The sequence below is a fragment of the Phodopus roborovskii genome, unplaced genomic scaffold (assembly GCF_943737965.1).
Source record: "Phodopus roborovskii unplaced genomic scaffold, PHOROB, whole genome shotgun sequence".
Taxonomy (NCBI): Eukaryota; Metazoa; Chordata; class Mammalia; order Rodentia; family Cricetidae; genus Phodopus; species Phodopus roborovskii.
Window position 1 is genome coordinate 24799022 of NW_026126459.1, and position 23276 is coordinate 24822297.

Sequence of the window (23276 nt, forward strand, 5' to 3'; positions counted from 1 at the left end):
GGGGCACTGTTCTGTCAATTCCCTGATCACTTCCAGGCTTAATTTTAGGATAGCGAACATCAGCCCTTGAGAACCCAGGAGGCCTGGTGGATTTTTAAACTATCTCAAAGCAGGGCATCTGGCAGCCACCCCAGCTCAGGCACTGTCCACTACCTGTGAGTGAGCTCACTGGTGAGATTTGACAAGCTCTCATTAGGCAGAGGTTAGTAGAATAACTTCCCCTGAGGAGAAGACCTTGGAGAGGGGAGGAGGGGCAAACCTGGAGAAGAGGAGAGACAAGGAGAGAGGCAGAAGCCACCCCAGGAATGTTTTTCACATCAGCTCCAAAGCAGGGACAACTGTTCCCTCCCAAAGGCCCTGCATCCCAGAATTCCTAACAGAGCCTGGCCCAGAGGCTCAAGGAATCTAATAGAAGGGACAGCTAGAAAACCTGAGGTTTTCTAAGTCAGATTGCAAGGGTAGCAGAGTCCAACTTTGCTTCCTTTTCTGATGTGGAAATGTCAATAAACCATGTAAGGCCCTTGACCTTGTCCCTGGACTAGAAAGCCGGGTCTTCAAGAGGCCTAGGATGAAGTCCTGGGATAACTGAAGAGTTTTGCGAGTGATGGTGGTGGTATACTAGGATACGTGGATGTGTGTGGCTCACTTCACATGGGTGAGGCATTATGCCAAGTGCTTCATGGCATGCTTATTTTAATGCCTTAAAGACATGGTCTCTCTATCTATGTAGCTGAGATAGATCAAGTACTCTAGATTTTCCTATTTTACCTCCCCAAGTGCTAGGATTGCAGGCCTGTGCTGCCACACCTGATGAGGAAAATCTAATTCATGCATTACTGCTTACATTTAGGGAAACAGAGGTTTAGAGACATTACAAGTCTTGCCAAGATCACTCAGCTAGTAAATCAGAGATGGTATTCAAGTTCAAATGCATCTGATTTCAAATCCCACTTACCTAACTGCTGTGTTACATGACTGAGATGATAGAGGCAAACACACAGACTCCTGGTGTATGTGGCAGGCATTACAGAGACCTCCATGAGACAAGTGTGGTATGAAGAGAAAGGGAATTCTGGGCTTGTACCAAGGGATATTCAAGATTAGATATTATTCTAGTGTTCAGAGAGAACATCAGCCAAAGTAGGGATGAGCACATAGAAGGAAAATATCCACCTTCATAGTAGAGGCTATTTGTCAATTCTAGAACCCACCATGCAGGTTTCTCATCTCTAGCCCCAAAGGGAAGTAACCCTGGTTCCAACTGAAATTACTAATATGGGTTTTGTAAGTTCATTGCCTGGCAGCGTGTGAGTCCCAATCTGATAGGAAAGCTAGACTTTCTACTGGGGCCCTCAAAACAGAGCACTGGCAAAGCAGTACATGCTGGAGAAGAGGGGTATCCATGAACATGCTGAGAAGGGATGCATCTGTCAACATCACAGCCTCTCTCTGAGGCTCAGGGACCATCATAGAGGAAGGGAGCAGGAAGATTACGACAGTGAAAGGTCAGAGAGGACCAGAGCAAAACAGTGCCTTCTGGGTATGGCCAGACGGATGCATTCAGGAACCCACAGCAGCTGGGGTTGCCTGCCCAAGATCAAGTCTTTCAACATTCTAGCTTGGGGTGGGAAGAACCCTATCTCCTGACTAAGAGCTATGGACAGTTGGGTTTCTGGGGCCTGTCCAGAGGTATTCGGTTTTCTACAAGGGCATGGCTCCTGAATGGCTCCACACCCACAAGTGTATTGGTAGTCAATTGTTATTATTTTAAAAATGGAGTTGATTGTTATTAAAATAATAATGTTAAGTTGGGGGATAAGGATATGAGGTTAGATTAGGAAGGATTTAAGGTGAATATTATCAAAATACATTATATAAACTTATCAAAGAATTGAATTTTAAAAAGAAAGAAAAACTGAAGAATGAGTGGCACCCACACACACTGCTCAAAGCAGCAGGCTATGGGGGACTAGGAAGGGGACCTGGAGTCCTGGCACCCTTCACGTTCATTCCCAAGGAAGTCCTGAATGCTCCCCCACCCTGTGCACAAGCCCCACCTGACCGGTCAACAAGGATATAATGGTGACGGCTGTGGTGATTGTGATGGTGAAGGGAGAGGTAGAAGAAACAGCAATGGTGTGATTCATCTCACTTGGGGCCATTGACTCCTTCCCTGTCATTGTCATTGCTATTGGTGTGTGTGTGTGTGTGTGTGTGTGTGTGTGTGTGTGTGTGTGTGTCTGTCTGTCTGTCTGTCTGTCTGTCTGTGTGTCCCGGATAGACACACTTTGTCTGAATGGAGACAGAGGTGCCCTCCTGACTCCTAGGAGATGCAGTGCTGGAATTGGCTTTGGCCAAGGATCTCTTCTAGCTATATCCTGCGCCATGTTGGCTATCCTTCAGTTACTCATGGCCATCCACACCCCTCTGCAGTTCATTGGAGCGGTAAGCATCTAAAGCTTGGAGAGACTGATTCAGTGAATGGGTATGGAACTGGGAACCTACTGTGTACACACTATATATTAGACTCAAGAAAGGAGCTACCCAAGCTGGGGGTGACAGAAGAGATAGAAGTGGGATATGTTCTGTGATAGCTGTTGTAGCTTCATCTCTACCTGCCTGTGTCAGTGACCCAGACAACTGTGTCTATCCCAGAGACCACACACACACACACACACACACACACACACACACACACACACACACACCAACGATGCTTGATGATGAGAAGTAAGATCTGTTTGTCCTAGGCAGGGAAGGAGCAACAGCCCAAAGTGAGAATCGGTCAAGTCTAGCTTGTACTGGGTTTACTATTGGAAATGCAGGTAACTTGTACCACTGAAAAGCCCCCAGCACAGTCATTTGCTTCTTTTTATGTAGTAGCAGCTGGAATGCTGGGGGAAGAGGACCAGATCTCATGAAGGTGTCAGTGTATGTCATGGATTTTGTGACATCCTCTCCCTCTGAGGAAATGTCAATAGTCCTAATTCCCTGAGGGTTCCCCATGGGTCATCTCAGCTGCTCTGCATCAGGGTGACAAATGTTATGTCCAACTGGAAACAGTGCATTGCGTAGCTATTGTTGAAATTTGGATTCTTTAAATAATTACTCTGAAGTGTGCTTTTTTGTGGGCTACATATCTTTACCATAGAACAGAAGTTAGGCTTTCTTGTGTGGGTTGGGATCTAGAAGGCCAGATAGCCTGGGCACGTGCAGGGAATAGGCTGTTCAAGTAGATCCTTCTCCCTGCAGGCAGCAGGGAATCATACTAGAATCTCCAGGAAAAACCTCACAGAGCCTGTGTTGTAAGTAGGCTCCTCGTTGCCTGAGAACTTCAGGAGATGCAGGGACCCTAGAAAATTCCAAAGAAGTTGAGTCCATCCATTGTCTTATAATCTGTCACCATGCTGATACAGAATATTATGGGAAAGCAAAAATTCAATTCAGAAAATACATCACACCAGAGAAAAATAGAAAAGAGTGCCAAATGGGACAGCATCCCCAAGTGGATGAAGCTGAGGTCATGTCTGTCTGCTTTGCAGGGGGTAATGAAAGTCGTGTTTCCCTAACCCTTTGGTCTACTGACTGCCCCTGTACCCAAACAGCCACCCTGGGCAGATTCTGCAGACCAAGGTCATTCGTAGAGAAAGACACCTGAAAGATTCTGAAGCAATGAGACAATGAGCCAACGGGAGAGGATCTGACGCTCAGGCTCCCTTACCAGATGACCATAATGCTGACACCCAGCCCCACTGCCTATCCTCAGCATGAAAGGCCTGTTTCTCCCCTCTTGGCCCCACATCAGGCAGCTTCCTCAAGAGAAGGCATCTTTTCTCCTGTTCTCTCTATGCTTCCTCTCCAAGCTTCACCTTCCTGACATGAACTTCTTTAGCTGCTTTAGGATTCAATCTCATTGGCAAAGGAGTGTTTATCAGAGAGGCAGGCATATGATCTGGGGCTCTGCATCCAATGGTAAGACAGAGAGGGAGTGGGCGAGGGGACAGTGAGTAGAAACCCTGGGTACAGATCAGTCAAGGGTACCAGGGCTGCCTCGATACTGCTTTGTAGATTAAAAACTACCTAGTTGAGCCAAGCATGAGGCATCATCCAGGATGTCAGACTTTCAGGACTATCTCCTGGGAAGTTCTCAGTGTTGTTCATCTGAACAGAAACCACTTTGTTGCAGAGGAAAGCCCTTAACTCTTGAAGGAGGCATAGAAAGGATTCTTTCCCATGCTTCCCCCAAGGATGCTGTAGACAGTTCTGAGAGACCTGGAGTGAGAAAGGAGTGGCCACTAGGCCTCAGGTCACAGCTTTGCTTCCTTGGTGTACTTTTTTGTAAGTAGGGGCATACTACACAATGTGTTTTGCCCTCACATGGCCATGAGAAATGGGGATCTTGACCATGGTGACCACCTGACTTGGATGTCAATCAGCAAGGTGTCTATAACAGAATGCACATCCAAACTAACTAGGGCTCTGGGTCAGGAACCTTGCTGCCACTCAGTTTCTATGGATTCATTTTCCCAGTCTGCATATATTTCAGCTTCAGCAAATCCTGCCCTGAGTCTCACTAAGGTCCTCCTAGTTCCCTTCTCCCTTCCCACTCATGTTCCTACTTCAAAGGCCTTAACCATTAGACAGACCCCTTGGTCTCTATAGTAAGCAAGCAGTCTTAGCTCTTTGCTCTCTTCTTTAAAAGAAAAGCTCTCTGAGGCCTGTGCAACCCCACCCACCACCTGCCCAGTCATCACAGGCATTTTCCTCCAAGCTCCTGTGCTCTCAGGTATGTCCAGGCAAGTGTAGTCTTGCTCTGAGAAAGATGAGATTTCTTCCCCTTGCTTGTTCCAAAATACCATAGGGCCCCCTTCCAGGCACTGGTTCATCTATCTCTTTGTCCCATGATCCCTCCACCCTCAGCTACATGGGGAGATGCGTGTAAGATCCTTTCTGACTCTGACCTTCATAGAGAAGTTATGGTGTGATGCTTTTTCAAAGAGCAACAAAAGGGCTGGGGGAGGGAGAACACCCTGATCTTTTGATCATGTCTGGGAAGTCTGATGCCTGATCCACCTCTTCCTCCGCCCATTTGCAGAGTAAACAAGCCTGGCTCTGCTTCGGGCTGTAATTAAGCCAAGTCATCGCTAATGACATGCTCTCTATCTCCCACCATCCCTGTCCAAACAGGAAGGAGAAGTTCTGCCCCATCTCATCCCTAGGGAGATGCTGGAATGGTGGGCCAGGCCTGTGGTGACACGTGCCTCAGGTTCAGAGGGAATGGCCAGCCCCCTCTTTGGGTCAACATTATAATTGAGCCTGCCAGACCTGGAGATAGAATCAGGAAGGGGATGGGAGCTAGGGAGACACCCCTGGGTAGGGCCAAGGTACTGGGCACCAGATAATACAAGACAAGGTGAGATGGGGGGGGGGGGGTAAAGCACAAAAGTAGGATATCAAAGAAAAACTAAGGGTGTTAGGGAGAGGGGGGTCTGAAAAAAAACTGCTCAGTGAGTAGCTGAGACTAAAAAAGGGGGCTGCACACCAAGGCTGGAAACATAAGCACATACATCCGCCCAGTCAGGGACTGAAGGGACAGTTCACCTGCTGACTTCGGGAAACCCCCTGTGCCTGTACATCAAGAAACCCAAGCCCCATCCCCACAGAAGGAAACTGGCCATAGAGACTGGAGCGGATAGTGCTTGGGGGTGCTAGATGCTGGCAACTGAAACTAGAGCCACAACATGAACTCCCACTGTAGCCTGGAAAATTGTACCCACCCTTCCAGCAGCAGGGGAAGCACAGACCAGGGAACCAAGTCTTCAGTTCCCTGTGATCGGTGGGTGGCTCTGTCAGATCAGAAGGAGGCTTGTAAAATGGGTCAGGAGGTAGCAGAGCTGAGAGGTGAGAATGACACCCACCAGGGACCAAGGAGACTGGAAATAAGAACCAGTGAACTCCAGGTCTGGTTTTCTGAATAATGAAGAACAGAGGGGCAGTGTGGAATAAGCCAAGGATGGCGCTTGGAGGAGCCAGGAGCCATGGGAAAGAACTTTCTGGGGGATGAGGAGAATGCAGTGGGACCAGTCTGGAGCAGGGTCTGGAATGAAGCTGGCCTGATAGGCACACCTTGGGGAAACATGGAACTACCGCTTGCCCGGGGCTTGCAAGACACTAGTTGCTGGATTCAGCACTTTGAACATTTTAGCTCATTTCACCCTCTCATCAATCCTTCCTCTTTTTCACACTGTAAACATGAGCAAACAAAAAGCAGGCAGACTGAGCTGCCCATGTCAGTCATTACTAGCAAAAGAAACAAAAATGCTAGGAGTCAATTCCACCGCTGGCTGGCTACAGTATGTCCTTTCACCTGAATGATACTCTTGTCCCTTCCAGTCCAGGACGTTGCAGTTCAAATACAGATCTGAATTTCATCTAGCATGCGGTGCTTCCTCTGTAGTCCCAGCTAGAAGGACCTAGAACCCCAGAGATGTAGATCTAAAATCCCATGCCTTGTGAGGATGGACGATGGGAAGCATGAAGAAGGAGTTGAGCTACCAGTCTCCCAAGGGAGGTCCACAGAATGTGGTAGGGACACTTCACCCACCTACAGGAGGATTAAGGAAGACCCTCAGCACTATGGTGGTGCTGGAAGTAGCTACCAAACAGGAATATAAAGACAGATGGGCAGTGCAAAATAACTGTCCTTTACTCAGTCATCACCCTGCAAGAAGCTGAAGTGATTGTGTCCTGGGGACCTACAGCGTCTTTACAAAGCTCCCTCCTCGTAGCCTTCTACACACACCCCCTTCCATGAAGCCTTCTAAGATTGTCTGTGTGCAGCTCTGTCATGCACTAACTGTGCCTTGTCAGGGACTCCTATATCCAACTTATCTGCTTTGAGAGACAGTTATTCAAATGTTGCCCTTGTAGCCAGGGCTGGGGCTTGCATGCAATGCCAGAGGAGCTTGCAGGAGGGAGTGTTGCTGAGTGACAGCAACACTCCCAAGGTTCTCAAGCAACTGCTGATGAAAAGTCGGGTGAAGGAACAGCTAGCTACCAAAGGTGAGGAGGATCAGAAAGAGGGGGCTGCCTCCTTTCTTCTTCTGAGAGAGGAGAGGGAGGGAGGGAGGGAGGGAGAGAGAGAGAGAGAGAGGAAGGGAGAAGGAGGGTAGACAGGAGACAGGCCTCTGGCAACTCAGTTTGGGACCAGTCTAGGCATGCCAGGGAGCCAAGCAGCACCTCCTCCAAAGAGGCACTGGGCTGGCTGACCTAGGATTATCCCCCAGCTTCACTGTAGTCTTTTCTCAGAGCCACAGTAGACGCAGTACCAGGGGCTGCTGGCAGAGGGCAGTGTGTGCACAGGTTAAAGATACCAGAAGAGTTTGCACCTCCTTGATGGGCGGGAATGAATGCATTTGAGGAGATAGATCCTAGGTTTCACAGCCTGCAGTCCAGCTCCACCAGGTCCTGCTGTGGCCACACTCCTGGGGCTTCAACCAACCAATTCACATCTTACAAATACAGAGAGCCCCATACACTCAAGTAAATATAGTCACGTGGACAGGATGTGGTGCTATGTACCTGGCTGGACTCCTAGTATTCTGAGGCCAGAGACAGGAGGATCATGGCAAGTCAATGGCCAGCAACATAGGGTGTTACAAGTTAGACAGTGTCATTCAGCAAGACTCTCCCCAAACAGTTACCAACCAACCAGATTCTGCAATGACACACTGCATGTTCAGGTCAGCAAGCAGCAATCTATATGACCAGGTCCCACGGCGGGGGGGGGGGGAGGGTAACAAAGCTGAAAAATTCCTTTCATTTTACCATGCTCCAGTTATCATAGCACAGGGTAGGACCCGAGTCCTCACAGTAAGGCTATAGTATACACACCTACAGCACTGCCCTGTGTAAAAAGCTGTGACTCACACATTTGACAAGATGACAAATGGCTGTTACGGTTTCTGCACTGCAGAGTATGTGCCTTCTTCTCACTGTAGTACCCCAAAAGCAGCTATGTCTAACACATCTCTTTGTGGTGTCAACGGGCCACATAGTAAGGGTTGACCTGCACTGTCCAGATGGGCATAAGCACAACCCCATGTTTGCACAGTGATGTAATCACCCAGCAATACTTTTTGCTAAAGTGTGTCTTATTACACAATGCACAACTGGGATCATAACAACAGCAAGGTGTCCTCCACAGCAAGCTCTCTGACCAGTAAGACTGTGTCGGTACTAGGAGCACAGACTCCAGAACCTCACTGGGCTTCAATGTCCATCTATGCCCCTCCTTGATATGTGATTCCTGGTGAGCCATTTGACCTCCCTCCCTGAATCCCAATAACCCCAGAGCTGGACAGTGTGACAATAGTGTTTTCATTATTAGCAATAACACATACCGGTTTTCAGAATTAGCCACACTGCTGGGTAGAAAAATGCTCCAGCAGGGCTGAGTTGACTAACTGGCATACAGAAAGCAAAAGGCTAGTTAAGGTTAAGCCTGTTTTACAAGGGCACAATTTTGCACTGGGCCATAACTGGCAATTAAAAGGACCAGACTTCAAAGCCAGAATGCTAGATCCAGAAGAACCATTAGCCTTTAAGTCCTTGCTTTGCCTCTTTCCCAAAGACCAGATTAGAATTTGATGTCATCAAAACCCCTCAGTTTGAATAATAAATTATGTAACCTGTGGATATGTAAGAAGCACAAACTTATTGACCCAAGATTTTTTTTATCACTTGTATGGCAAGGCATTAAGACATCTGCGTTATGTTGAGTTCTTTAACCCCAGTGATGAGAACTGCACTCAATAGCACATTCCTGCAGAAAATGTATCCTTAGTTGAGCCACACTTAAGGGCCCCTTGGAACAAGCGGGCATTGAGGGGTTGAGTAGGGGAAAATATGAACTGCAGGATAGGCTCAGGGGGTGTCACAGCTGTACAGATATCTGTCTAGGCCCTACTGCTCTCCAGTACTGTGAGCAGATCATTTTTTCCTCTGGGCTCCAACTTGCTGGCCTGAAGAGTGGGGCTGGAGACTTGCAGAGCCAGCAGCTAGAATGTTACTTCTCTTTTTATGCTATGTGGCTTAACGGGTTCTTTGGAAGGAACTGAGCACCACGGGCACATGGGAGGGGATGGTATTTCAGCATGGCTATGAAGGATGAGTGAACTTCTGATAAATGGTAAATGACAATGGCCCCTGGAATGTGAAGGTCCTGGCCTGCTAAGGGATAGGCTGATGGTCACACGGGAGGAGAGGCACCCTGAATACCGTTTTTCAATAAGGCTCTTTCTTGAAAGCCGTGAGCGTGAGAACTGTGTTCAAATCAGTTGGCTGACCACCTGAGAAACAAGCAAACAAGCATTCTTACAGAAGCACACGTGCCTATGAGGATCACCCAACGCGCTCACCTTCCTATGTCATGGTGCCATGTTACATGCTGCCTTGTAAGTTGCTGGGTTTTCCTGTCCCCAGTAGACTGTGAGCCCCACAGCTCTCTGCTTATGCTATTTGTTTTGGTATTCCCCCATACGCAGAGGTTTCCTGCTTGTACTAAAGAGGAAAGTGGGGCCACTACAAGGGGAAAGCAGGGGCCATGGTGACAACGCTAGGCAGAGCAAGGGAGATGTCAGCGTGTTAGAGATAGAGTGGCAAGCCTCACTAAAGAGCCGACCTTTGAAGGCCCCGTGTCTCCACAGGGGCAGGGTGGAGGGAGATGATATCACACATCCCATGTGTAACAACCCTGCAGCCACATCAGTGATAAATTTCAGCTGTTTACCAGGATCAGCTGTCACCTGATGCCTACCTGGCTGGAACCAAATGACAAAGAGCATGTGTGATTGATGGTCTGGAGCAGAGCAAGAGTCAGACCCCACCCCCCAAAAAAATGTTAGGCCAATGTAAAAGGTTGACATTTGTACAGCACATAGACACTAAAACCCAAAGGGACATGTTTGGACATGTTTGTCCCCACCTAACTCATGCTGAATTTTGATTCCACAGTGGGATCTTTGGAATTTTATTGAGTCATGGAAAGACACTGACCCATGGTTAGATTAATAGCTTTCCCTGGAGACTAGATTAGGACTTTCCAGAACAGGTTATTAATGGGCCTGACACCTTCCCTTGCTCACCCTTGAACACAGGCTCCCTCCACACATGCCCACTTCCCCTATCTGCATCTTCACGATGCTATGACCCTGAACAAGACCATCACCAGAAGATGGAGAGATGCTGATGCCATGCTCTCAGGCCTCCAGAACTGTGAGCCAAAAAATAAGCCCTGTTCTTTATAAATTTCCTGTTGAAATATTTGACAGAAAGACTTTGAGGGGTATTGTCTTATGAGTTGAAAGGGTTGCAATCTAGCAGACTTACTCAGGGTGATGACCTTTGTGGGGGATTATTTTGACTTATGGGCTGAGAGGGTTGTAGTCCAGCAGATTTGTTCATGATGATGGTGAATATTGCAGAGACTCCTCAGATGATGTCTGAATGATAAATAGAGAGAGAGTAGACTGGTGCCCAGGGTAGGTATAACCTTCAAGGCTTACTCCTAGTGACTTACCTACACCAACCAGACCTCATTTTCTAACGGCTTCACAGATCTCAAAACAATGCCACAAGCTGGGGGCCAGTTGTCCACAGTATGAGCTTATAGGTTGACAGTCCCAATTCAAACCATCATACCCAATCTCAAGTATTCTATTATAGCAACATAAAATAGACTAGGATGTTGTCATCAGTCAATCATTTATTGCAGGAGAAGCAGAGAACTGGACAGAATCCCCATCAGAGGACAAAGAGGGATGGTCCCTTAATGGTGAAGGCTGAAGAAGACACAGAACAAAGAGACTTGCAGTTGGCTGCAGGGAAACAACTTGGGTCTGTGCTTCATCTCTGCGTGAGTCAGACACTCAGTAAAATGTGAGTGGGAGAGAGGTCACTGAGAGAGCCCATGACTGGCTTTCCTGCACCAGACGGTTCCCTGCACTGAAGAAAGCAGGGCTGGGAGAACGGGTTGGGATTTCAGTCATAGAGAAAGCGCTCCCCGACTTGGAAAGGGACCCAGGGAAAAAGAGCAGGAGGAAAATAAGGCCCACAGCCTTCTGCTCATAGCACCACCACCTGTCTGTCTATCAGCGGGGAGACTTTTTGGTGGAACAGCTGCTGCCTGAGGTTTTGGCCGGGGAATCCTTGAGCTCACTGCCACAGCTGCCTTTGGTCTTGACCTCCAGAGCCAGAGGTCTATAGTTGTAACTGCTCGAGGAACCAAAGTCCATGTTGAAGCCAGCACCTCCTGGTCCCACATTGGTATTGCTAATGACAGCTGAGAAGGGCGAAAAAAGACCCCAGCCCCAGTTAGTCTGCACCCTGGTCAGAGCCCCTCATGGGCACCATGGCCGCTCCATTAGCTTGGGGTCTCTGTCTCTCCTCTCTCTCTCTCTCTTCCTCTCTCTCTCTCTCTCTGTCTCTCTCTCCCCCTGTGTGTGTGTGGGGGGTGTCTGCTGTCTCCCTCTCCCTCCCTCCCTCTCTCTCCTTCTGTCTCCCTCTGTCTCTCAGTTTGCTAAGATACCTTTGTGGTCATTCATCATATCCATGGCTTCATTTTACCTGTACTTAACCCCAAATATTCAAACTTTTGTGAAAGTGCTCTGAGTCTACATACCAGAAGACTTTTAATTCCTAAAAGAGAAGTATGCTAAGGAGGTGGCCATGCTGTTCTGGCCTTGATAGGAGGAGTGCTTTCATCAAGCACCATTTGAAGCACACGGCTGGAATGTGAGCTGTTGGGAATCATTGGGTTGTTTTTCTTTCATATTTCAACACATTAATATTCTCCAGCCATTGCTTCTCCTGTCACTGAAGCTAGATCCCTCTTTCTAACGTTAAACTCATACTCATTCCCACTCCCCTGTGATCCTTTGTGCCATGGAATCAGAGCTACCTAGGCCCCTGAGAAGGTATGAAGGACAGACCAGGACATGTGGGTACTTACAAATGCTCACAGAATGTGAGTAGTCACCATTCATCCTACAGAGAGAGAACAAAGAGGTAAATCCACCATCACCATCACCCCATGTACTCACAGAGTCACCTCCAAGATTAAGTCTCTCCCATCAGAGTAACCCCAACCCCAGCCCAGATTCCTGAGCCAGCTCAGAGAATTCTGCTGTAGGGAGCCACTCTCCACCATTACTCTCTAGTGTAACTGTAAGAGGAATGATTCTGCATCCTCACTGAGCGTCAAGCTTTGCCACAGTGACTTGGAACTTGGATGGCTCTGGGAGTTCTTGCCCCTCTCCAAGAACCATGAAGAGTCAGGGGCTACTCTCTAATATTGGTGGCATTGATACTTTGCTCTCCCACCACCTTTTAGGGATTTTACAAGTCAGTCTTTCTTACTGTCTAATTTGTGTCTTTCCCAACACAAAGCAAGCACATTTGCTATGTGGTTTCACATCTATAGGACCCTAACAAAGCCCAATTGTCTGTGGCCTTCCTATTAAAGCTGAGAGAGAACTTCCCCAGATGGGTGCTGCTCACACCTGCTCTCCTCACTCTCCAGCAACTTTCGGTAGGTGGCAATCTCCATATCCAGGGCTAACTTGACATTCATGAGCTCCTGGTGTTCGCGCATCATCCGGGCCAGCTCCTCCTTGGCCTGCTGCAGGGCGCCCTCCAGCTGGTCCAGCTTGGCTCGGGCATCCTTGAGGGCACAGTCCCCTCTCTGTTCAGCGTCAGCAATGGCTGTCTCCAGGTTGGAGCACTGAGAAACAGACAGATTCAGAGTCCTGTTCAGCCCTCTCTACTGATGCCAACTGGGAAAAAATACTTTGGGATCCCACTGGGTGGTCACTGGAGGTAAATCTATGTTTTTCCTGACTCCAGGCACCATCCACTTTACTCCTACACCATCACTACCACCCATGCCCCAGCCTCCAAAGATAGATATCTTTCTCTGAGTGGCGACAGAGGAGCATAAAGAAGATGGGCTACATGGGTGTGTGTCCTTGGCCCTGAACCACCTGATGAAACTATCAGCTGTCAGATTCTAAAGGCAGCCTGGATGAAAGCCCCCTGTATCTAAAGTTCAGCAGTTCTACACAGCACAGGCTGTCTTGGGAGTGCCCATAAATCCTAGAGAGGAAATGGTAGCTAATAAGCCATTCTAAGTAAAAATATCTAATAAGCCCACCACGGTTTCAGTCTGCAGAAAATCATTCAAAGAGGTAAGAACAGGCTTCCAAGATGCCTTTGCATGAGTTTGCAGGTAGCAAACACCTTCAGTTAGTAATCTTGCAATCTGTCAGGAGTTGGGGTTGTGCGTTCACATGTGTAAGGACTCAGGGGATTCTTGAGTCTTTTAGTAGAGTCTAAGTTTCAGCCTATTCTTTTTTGGGATGCCTCTTTCCTATAGAAGTTTGCTTCATAGTGAAGAAGCAATAGCTGGTCTTGACTCCAAATGGATTTCTAGATTTTTCCTCAGCTGTCACCATCTCTCATAAGCAGCCCTCAGATCTGCCAATACCCACAGAATTATGGATGAGTGCCTCATAGCCTGGAGGAGACTCCCAGGACCAAGCTGCCTGACCACAGGAAATCATGGCTCATCCTCAGGATCGAGTAATGCAGGAGGGTGACATGAATTTGGCGAAACTGTCCTCTACTCTTCACTGCCAAGTTTCGCAGGGTAAACTGGGGAATTCCAAAAGCTTGGGTCTTAGGAATTGTCACCCTCAAATGTGATGCAATGGGCTTCTTCCTTGGTGGAAGGGAAGATAAGGGGAGATAAGCCCCTTGGCTAGGAGTCTTAGAGGTTACAAAATGAAATGAGTATCACAGGGGAGCCCCACGTGTTCTACAGAGACATCTTCCCTGACAGCCAGAACACAGTGGCATTCTGATCTAAAAGTGTGACATTAAGAAGAACGATGCCACATCCTCACTGAGCCTCCAGCTTTGCCATAGTGTCCGAACTTGAATGGCTCTGGGTGCCTTGCCCAGCTGTGAGCATACAGCATTGTATCAAGTAGATGCCAGTCTATTACTGAAAGTACCTGGAATATTGCATTTTTCATGCACGTCTATCAGTCTTAGATAAAAATAATCCATAAGTTCTCATTTAACCATGGGATCATAAACCCAGTGAACACAGGAATAGTGGTGTGTGTGGTGGTATAACGTGTGTGTGTGAGCGCGTGCACACACGCGTGCAGAGAGAAGAAGTGGAGGATAAAGAGGTCAGGAAGGGGGTGGGGTGGCATTTGACCTGCCTGGGAAGCTGAGGCTCTCAAATGCTTGCACTAGTTTCCATACACCACAAAATGTTGGCTTCTGAATCACAGGTGTGGCACCAGTGAGATTTTCATCAAATGCTCCCAGAGAGGAGGATGCTAGGAGCAGTTTCCTCCTCACCACACCATGAGGAAGGGCCACAGCCATGCAGGGCTCTGGGCTAAGGGTGGGGCAGAAGGCTGCTGCTTCCCTGTTCTATCTAAAGCTGACCACAAGTTCCACTTCCTCCAACAATACTGAAACCTAAGAGTGCCATCCTTGACCTACCACAGCCACTGCCTGGCTAAGAAGGTGACCGCCATCTCCCTACCGGATGTGTTCTCTGCGCCAAGCCTGTTGTTCCAGATAGGCAGGCCCCTCCCTGTACTAGAGGCAACACTTTCTCCTTGACTTCTCCTCTCCCTCTGCCCTTCATGGGGGGCAGGGTAATCTCACCTCCTCATAGAGCTTCCCTTGAATCCTTACTCAAGTCTGGTCCCACTGGACCCCACAGTATACTTACAGCATGTGCTATGTATGTAGAATGCTATACCCTTCCACATAGCCCAGTCCATCCTGCCTGATGACAATGGTCTCTCCAAGATTGGAGCTGAGCAAACCCATGAGCTGCCCCATTGCATTGAACCCACCTGTTTCTTCACGTTCCCTATCTCTGAGTGGATCCTCTGGATCAGCCTGTTGATTTCTGTGATCTCTGTCTTGGTGAGTTTGAGGTCATCCCCATGCTGGCCTACTGTGGCCTGAAGCTCCTGGATCTGAGGTTGGATCAGAAGTGAGGAGTGCAAGGTAGTTAAAGACTTACCAGCGTAGGAGCACTCAGTACAAGGTAGGTTGCTCAATACAGAGGGAGTGCTCCTCAGTATGGAGTGGGGTGCTCAGCACAAGGGGAATACTCCTTAACACAGGTTGGGATGCTTAGCACAGAGGGGAGTGCTCCTCAGCATAGGGTGGGATGTTCAGCATGAAGGGAGTGCTACTCAGCACAGAGGGGGATTCTCAGTGCCTGTGGTCTTCTTGGTGGGGCAGCATAAGTACCAGCCAAGGAGGGAAGGCAGGAAGTCACAACTCCTTTTACTAGAGAGCAAGGTCCTGCTCTAGCTCAGCAGGGCCCTTGGGTTCTTAAACATGAGCTTGCTGCAGCTTGAGTTTTCTGTCCTCATTTCACCCAAGTTGGAAACAAGAAGAAAAGCTGAAGGGTGCGGATTACTCACTGACTTATGAAGGTTGTAGCTGGAATGCTCTCATCTGTCACCCAGGGCCACAGTAAGGGAAGGGCTAACCTTGTATTTGTACCAAAGGTATGCTAACACTGACTGACCTCCCGGGCCACAGGGAGGCATGCCTATGAGGCCCAATTCCAAAATAAAAGGGGTCTCAGCTAAGCCCATATATACATCCAAGGTCACGGGTACACACACACACACACACACACACACACACACACACACACACTTGTGCACAATGGCTGTGCTCAGAGCTATCTGCACACTGCACACCAGGCTCACCTTACACTGGTACATATTCTCTGTCTCAGTCTTGCTCTTGACAGCAATCTCCTCATACTGGGCTCGGACCTCAGTGATGATGCTGTCCAGGTCCAACTGCCGGTTGTTGTCCATGGACAGGACGACAGATGTGTCGCTGATGTGAGACTGCATCTGAGCAATCTCCTGGTGGCCAATGGGCGAATGTTAGGAGGCACCCCCATGAAGACAGCACTTCTCCTGACCCTCCCTGGCCGAATCCTTACCCCTCCTCAGCTAGGAGTGAAGCTGGCTACCTTCACCTTCAGTCCCACATGACTGGCACCTTGTTTGCATACCACTTGTGCTCAGATTCCCCCTACCCTTCTTCAAAGACAGCAATGCTAACCATGTCAAAACTCCAGATGGCACGCAAATGCCTCAAGGGAATCACCTGCTGCCTTTCCCTTCCCAGACCCCTCTCTCCAGAGACATTCCCTGAAGACCTAGGCAGCGTTCACATGCCTTCCTCTGCTCTCCCAAAGTTCCTTCACATGCTGTTTCTCCTGCCAAGCCAGGAGAACGGGGACCGTGATGGTCACCATGATTCATGGTCTCCTCAAAGCTAAGCCTGGCTCTGTGCCAGCCCTCAGTATGGCAGTGAATGTCAGCGGCACAAGGACAAAAGGCTTTTCCCTTTTAACCCTAGCAGCAGCTCCCTGAGAGAGCCCCAGTGATGTCCTTACCCCTTCATAGAGGACCTTGAAGAATTTTATGTCGTTGGTCAAGGAGTCCACCTTGGCCTGGAGATCCACCTTGTTCATGTAAGCAGCATCCACATCCTGGGAGCACACATGATGGTCAGGCTGCCCTCCCTAACCTGCCCACCCTGCCCTTGTTGCCCTCCTTGCCATTTGGAATAGAGGCTCTTTACCTCTTCATTCCCTTCACCTTGTGCTTCAAGAATGGCCCAGTCACTACACAGAAACTAACTCATGTGAATTCAATGGCCACAACAGAAATGAAGAAGGATACCCTGGATCTAAGCTGGATGCCAGGTTTGCAAGTTCTAGAAGCAGCAAGCACCCAAGGGCTTCCCCTTAGCAGAAGGACCTGAGAAGTTAAAATCCCTAAAAACTGAGTTGCCCAAAGCATCCCTTCCCTTGCCCTATGCACAACACTGTTAGGAGCTGTTTTTCTGCCAGCCTGGTCCCACAGCTATTTGCTATGTTAATGTTAAAACCCTTCTTTTTATTTAGACAGAAAAGAGGAGATGACGGGAGATGTAATTCTGTAAATATGCTTCTCTTATTAGTTAATGAATAAAGCACTGTTGGCCAATAGGAAAGCAAGATAGGCGGGACTAGGAGACAAAGAGGATTTGAGGAGGATGTAGAAAGAGAGTCAACATGTAGGACCAAGAGAGTAGAAATCCAGAAGAGCTCTGGTAAGATAAGACCACATGGAAATACTTTGATAGAAATGGGTTAATATTTAAGACAGAGCTAGCCAATAAGAAATGTTAGTAACAGGCCAACAGCTTTATATCTAATACAGCATTTCTGTGTGTTATTTGGGATGGGGGAGGGGGGGAGATACTTGTAACACAACACTGTGACAGATGGTTAGAAAGACTCTCTTCCTATCCCAACTGTGCTCCGCCCTCACCTTCTTCAGCACCACAAATTCATTCTCAGCGGCAGTACGTCTGTTAATCTCCACCTCATACCTGTTAGAGAAAACAGCATTGCCATTGGAACAGTTCAACTCTGAGGACTTCAACTTTGCAAGGCTGAAGGGTGTTTATTTACCCCAGGGCAAACAGCCTTCCCCAAGAAGGAACACTGCTTCAAAGAGTTTTGTTTTTGTTTTTTTTTTTTTGTTTTTTTTTGATTTTTTGTTTTGTTTTGTTTTTCTAGCTCCTTAGTCCATATATAACCTGCCCTGACTGATTTGTCTGAGACAGCACTGGGCTGGGGACATAAGGATCCACTGCACTTCCCCTTCACAAGTGACGAGAAAGGTTCAGCCTCCACACCCCCACCAATGTGATGTGATGCCCAGTTCACCAAGCACTACTCTCACTTAGAAACTATGTTACCCAGTTTCAGATTTCCATTTCAGGCAAAGCAAGGTCTTATAAACAGGGTTTGAATGAGCCCAGAATGTTTTCCATATGGATATATTAGAGATTGAGAAAGTTGTATTATTGATGTTTTTATTTCAAAAGCTCAAAATGGTAAAATTTTGTTATATGTATTTTACTGCATTAAAAGGAAGGGGTCTAATGATAGGAAATAGCACCTTCTATATACTTAATATAAGCAACACTTTGCAGCCCTTCAAGCATCCCTAAGGGATATCACTGGCAGCAAAATAAGTTAGAAACGTCAGTTATTTAAGATATAACTGGGGGCTGGGGCTGTAGCCCAGTAGCTTAATTCCTAATATAACTAAATAAATAAACAACCAATAAATTAAGTAAATATGCCTGAGATGTTTTTTGAAAGTGTCCTGCTTTTCTAGTTGGAGAAACACAAAGAAAGCAATTCATACAATGCATCCTAGATTTCATGTATAGCTCAGCATGTAACTAAAAGCTTTCAGATGGCATTATTTAACAAATGTTCAGCCTCACGCTAGTCTTTATCTCATCTTATAAATAATGACATCTACTGCCTAAGGCATATGTCAGCTTCCAGACTGATTAGATCTTAATGTTTTGCATCTTTTTTTTTTTTTCAAGACAGGGTTTCTCTGGTTTCTCTGTATTGCTTTGGAGCCTGTCCTGGACCTAGCTCTGTAGACCAGGCTGGCCTCACAGAGATCCACCTGCCTCTGCCTCCCGAGTGTTGTGATTAAAGGCATGTGCCACAAATGCCCGGCATCTTTTTATTTTATAAGATACGTAGAAAACATTCAGTCAAGATGACTGTGAGAAAGCAAAGGCAGTAGTCACAAAGGGTTTTGCATTATTTACTTCTAGAGACAATACATTCAATACATGCATTCACCTGTTTACAGGTAACAATTTTAAACAATCATAATAAATAAGGAATTTGTTTTTCTCATTGTTGCATGCCAAACAACATGCTAAAGTTTCATCATCTCATTTGTTTGTCATAATAGCTCTCTTATTTTTCTTTCTTTTTTGCTTGTTTGTTTCTTTGTTTGTTTTTGCTGTTGTTTTGTTTTTTGTGTTTTGAGACAGGATCTCTCTATGTACTCCTAGGTGTCCTTGAACTCACTGTGTAGACCAATCTGGCCTCAAATTCACAGAGATCCTCCTACCTCTGCCTCCCTAGTACTTGGATTAAAGGTGCTTGCCACCACACCCAGCTCCACAACACTCTAATAAAATCCATTGTTATTTTATGGGGTCTATTCTGTTGCCCTGATTTTGTATTGAGGAAAAAAAATCAGTGTGCTTAGCCAAGGTCACAAAGTTAGCTAATAGTGAATCTGAAATCCACATTCAGGACTCTGGGCATATGTACCCGGCAGAGGACACATGCCCTGTGCTGAACTTTGAGCTTTTGAGAGATCTCCAAACTGTGCTGTTTGCCATTCTTCTCTCAGAAGCTCTTTCAGGTGTTGAGGCAGCCATCTGCATTTGATGTTGCAGGAACTGCATAATGTTGCAGTTCACAGAGGGCTGAGAGGCCCACGTAGAGGCACCCATCAAGAAACAATTCAGATCTTTACCCCACAGAAAGCCTAGAGTCATCACTGCCTCTGCCCTGGACCTCTGCAATGTGCCCTCTGCCCCTCTTCTGCAGCCTCGGCTCAGATATCCATCTGAGACCCAGCCCCATCTGAATCCATTGATCTCAGTTATCCTGTACTCCCTGTGACTGTCTGAATGTAGTTCTGCAAGCCTGTGCCCATAGTCTCTCTATGATCAGGGCAATCGCCAGTTCTGTTAGGGTTTCTACACAGAGCTCAGGCCAGGCTTCTGCTGAACAAGGTGGTCAGACTTTTTAGTTTTGGAACAAGAGAAATGTGTCAGCACTGGCCATCTCTAACCCCTTGGAATTAAGGCTGCTGGTGCCTGTCCCTACAAACCTGGCACCTGGAAGCAAACCTTTCAAGCACCAGTTTCTTGTCCCTCTGACCTCTCCCTCATTGCCCCAATCTGGTTTCAAAGACAGTCTCAATATTTTCCTTAAAGAGGAGATTCCACAGGATATGTACCCATTTCAACATGAACCAAATTTTAAATTTTAGTTTGTTTAGTTTTAAATTTTGTTCCAGGGTTGGTGGGGTGTCTGTCTTTTGGGGAAACTGACATAGAAAACCTTACTTAAGGGAAACCACAAAGCCATTTGGGCTAAACAGGAAGAGTTGCAGTGAGCGCTCTTTGCCCTAGCCTTCCATTCCCAGGATCAGACACTGAATAGAGTTCCTGGGCAATGTGGAGGAACATTCTGGGTAGTCCTCCCATCTTTCCAACTCCATTCTATCTAGGCGTCTCTTCCTGTGGGATATGAAAGAAATACCCATGGTCTCAAAAAGGAGTTAAAGCAAGCTGCAAGACATCTGCAGCTACTTTCCATCGAAGCCTTCTCTGCCTCCCACTCACCTCTTCTTGCAGTCCTCCACCACTTCCCGCATGTTCCTCAGCTCCGAGTCCAGCCTCACCCGGTCCCCAGACAGAACCTCCAGCTGTTTCTGCAGATTGCTTATGTAGCTCTCATGAATGGGCTCCAGGCTCCTCTTGCAGTTGTTCAGGTCCAGCTGCTGCAGCAGCTCCCACTTGGTCTCCAGCACCTGGTTCTGCTGCTCCAGGAAGCGCACCTGGAACCCAAAGACAATCATGGCCCACGGTTCCCCATGCTATCGCCTTTCAAGAGTGGGACAGAGGAAACAAAGGTTTATCTGAGGGCACCTTCAGTCAGGAGTGGATGGAATCTGAAAGTTCAAGTGAACACATCATCTACACGAATGCTAGAACAAAGCTTGAGCAATGGTGTCATCTGCCTGGAGAGTTGCCATGTGACTGGGTCAGTTTCTCTTGCTAAAGATGCTGAGAATTGGGGAGTAGAAGAGAACCTGGGCATTCTGGGTGGGTGGGGGAAGACAATGCTTCATTTCTCTTGGAGCTTGGAAGCCATTGGCTGATTTTTCAGTTTGGTCAAAACCAGTTCTCACAAATTTCAGGATTCCTCCCATTTCCTCTGCTACTCACCAACCTTTCCCTCCCACCTGTCTCTGAGCTTAGGGAGAAAAGGAAACATGCCTGAGTATAGTTAAAAGGGGAAAAATACATTGACTGTTCTACCAACATGAGCTTATTTCTCATCATTCCTTCATGTAAAAGCCAGTACAGAAGCAGAGGTCTTGAGTTGATAAGAGTTAATGGATCAAACAAGGAATACAGTAATTGCTCCATCAATGCCAGCTGCCATCATTATGTTCCTAACATGCTCATGTAAAGATCTCTTATAGGGATACGGGTGAGAGAAATCCATTTATTGTCCCTTTCCCATTCTCTGGGATCCCTGCCTCTGGCCCCCAACAAAGACACTTTCCAGGTTATCCCATGCTGAACAATTTGGTATGCCTTCCCTGCAAATGTCGCTAAGCCTGATTTGAATTTTCTGGCCTCTTACTCTCCCCTGTTCTGGAAATCCACCCTCCCTCATTTTACTTCCTGCCTTATGACATTCTCTGGCCCTTGTCCCTCTAGTGCCCCTGTTCTGGATGTGGGTCTAACACCTACAGCCCTGGTAGGACTCATGCTACAGGTGTCTCATCCCACACGGAAGGATAAAGTTCCCCTTCACTGGGTGAGTGTGCAGGCACTGTTCTAAGCGCACTGAACCCTTGGTCCCAGTGACTCCTCCCTGGGGTAAGATACATTATTGGGCCTCTTTGACAGATGGGTGGAAAGGAGACTTGTCACAGTTCTCACTCATCATCAGCAGAGAGAATGCGCTGCACCATGAGGCACTCTCCAATGCAATCAATGCAGAGTTAGCAGATGCCCAGTGACCCACCTTGTCGATGAAGGAGGCAAACTTGTTATTCAGAGCCTTGATCTGCTCCCGCTCCTGCGCGCGCACCTTCTGGATCTCTGGGTCCAGCTCCAAATTGAGTGGGGCCAGGAGGCTCTTGTTGACGATGACCTGGGGGATGCCACCCGGTGGGCACACGGATGGGCACGTGGGCCCCAGTCCTGCGCTGCCGAAGATGGTGCCCACGAAGCCCCCGGGGCGCCCACTGCTCGCCCCTCCGTGGCCCAGTGCGAAGCCGCCACTCCGCCCAGCAGAGCTCAACGCCAGCCTCCTGCCACCTCCCATGCACAAGAGGCTTCTGCTGCCAAATGCCGCACCCTTGACCCCAGCACGGATTGAGGCATGGCTGCTGCTGAACCGGCCAGAGATGACAGCAGAGCAGCCACTGAAACCCAGGCGCTCAGCACCAGGATAGAGGGTCAACTGGCGGCTCATGGCTGGAGGTGGGCAAGGACCAGCAGAGCGGCGGCAGGCAGGCCTTGGGGCACTGATGCAGTTACACTCCTGGCCCAGCTTGCCCCTTAAATAGTCCTGCTTGGGTTGGCAGAATGGAGTCAGCTAATTTGTATGTTGGAAACTAGGGGGACCTTTTGGACCATTCATTTAGGAAATTACCATTCACTTGCAAAGATTTCTGACTCTCCCACTTCACCTGTCCATGAATCCCCTATAAAATGGCCTGGAACCCTGAATTTCCCGTGTTCGTCTCCAGCATTATAATAATTTCATCACCTTATCTCCATAGGTGATATCTTCCCTCCAATTATGTGGGCCATCACTACCAAGATCTTCAGTAGAAAATCCAGTGGATCTGGCTTGTGGTAGGCTGGGGGAGAGGGCGCGGAGTGGAGAAGATGTCCAGGTTGGTTCTACATCAGAGATTTCCTGTATGACTGACAGCCCAACCCGGATTAACTTCCCTCCCCGACTCCTAGGACTCAGAGCAGGCCTCAACCAGGAATGTTGGAGATGACTTTGGAAGAAATAGGTGCCTCAAACCTGGTTCTTAGTTATGCCTCAGAACCTGCGTCCCCCTTGGGGCATCCTGGGGTACTCAGGGCAACTGACATGGCCTCAGTGAGTCCATCAGAGAGCATAATGACTGCCAAGGTGTTTGCCCACGTTGTACAGTGTGATATGGTTATTGGGAGTGGTGAAGATGGCGGCGCCAGGCAAAGATGGACAGATAGAGAAACCTGAGGTGCCCCATGGGGAAGAATTGGGCTCTGAGTTGCCAGAGGAGGGGCTGGGGTCCACTGGGCCCTTAAAAGAACTCCAAGCTGTGCTTTTCAAATTTTGTTATTTAAAGTCCACCCCATTAAAATTTTGTCTGCCCCTCCCCAACAAGAACAAGAGTTTATCAGGTCAAGCCATTAAGAATGGAAATGTATGGAAGATGTTTAAAGGGGATAATACTTAAGGAACCTAGCTTACAAACATAACCTTTGTGGTGACCTTTTCTGAAAACTAAGACACAGACACTGTC

General features: G+C 47.9%; 1 protein-coding gene across 2 annotated transcripts in view; it reads right to left on the bottom strand.

The window, feature by feature from the left end:
• Positions 1-22341, bottom strand: part of LOC127226110 (keratin, type II cytoskeletal 71) — a 48887-nt gene extending 26546 nt beyond the window's left edge. Inside the window, exons 1-9 of one of the 2 annotated variants that reach the window (XM_051189965.1) lie at positions 21773-22290; positions 20356-20570; positions 17442-17502; positions 16520-16615; positions 15816-15980; positions 14940-15065; positions 12561-12781; positions 12011-12045; positions 10746-11341 (exon numbers count right to left, since the gene is read on the bottom strand). In XM_051189965.1, the coding sequence (XP_051045922.1) occupies positions 11151-11341; positions 12011-12045; positions 12561-12781; positions 14940-15065; positions 15816-15980; positions 16520-16615; positions 17442-17502; positions 20356-20570; positions 21773-22225 (1563 nt within the window). In that variant the 5' untranslated portion in view covers positions 22226-22290 and the 3' untranslated portion in view covers positions 10746-11150. Of the gene's footprint in view, positions 1-10745; positions 11342-12010; positions 12046-12560; positions 12782-14939; positions 15066-15815; positions 15981-16519; positions 16616-17441; positions 17503-20355; positions 20571-21772 lie in introns of those variants that run through there. The other variant, XM_051189963.1, reaches the window with a different exon arrangement.
• Positions 22342-23276: the final 935 nt, after the last annotated feature.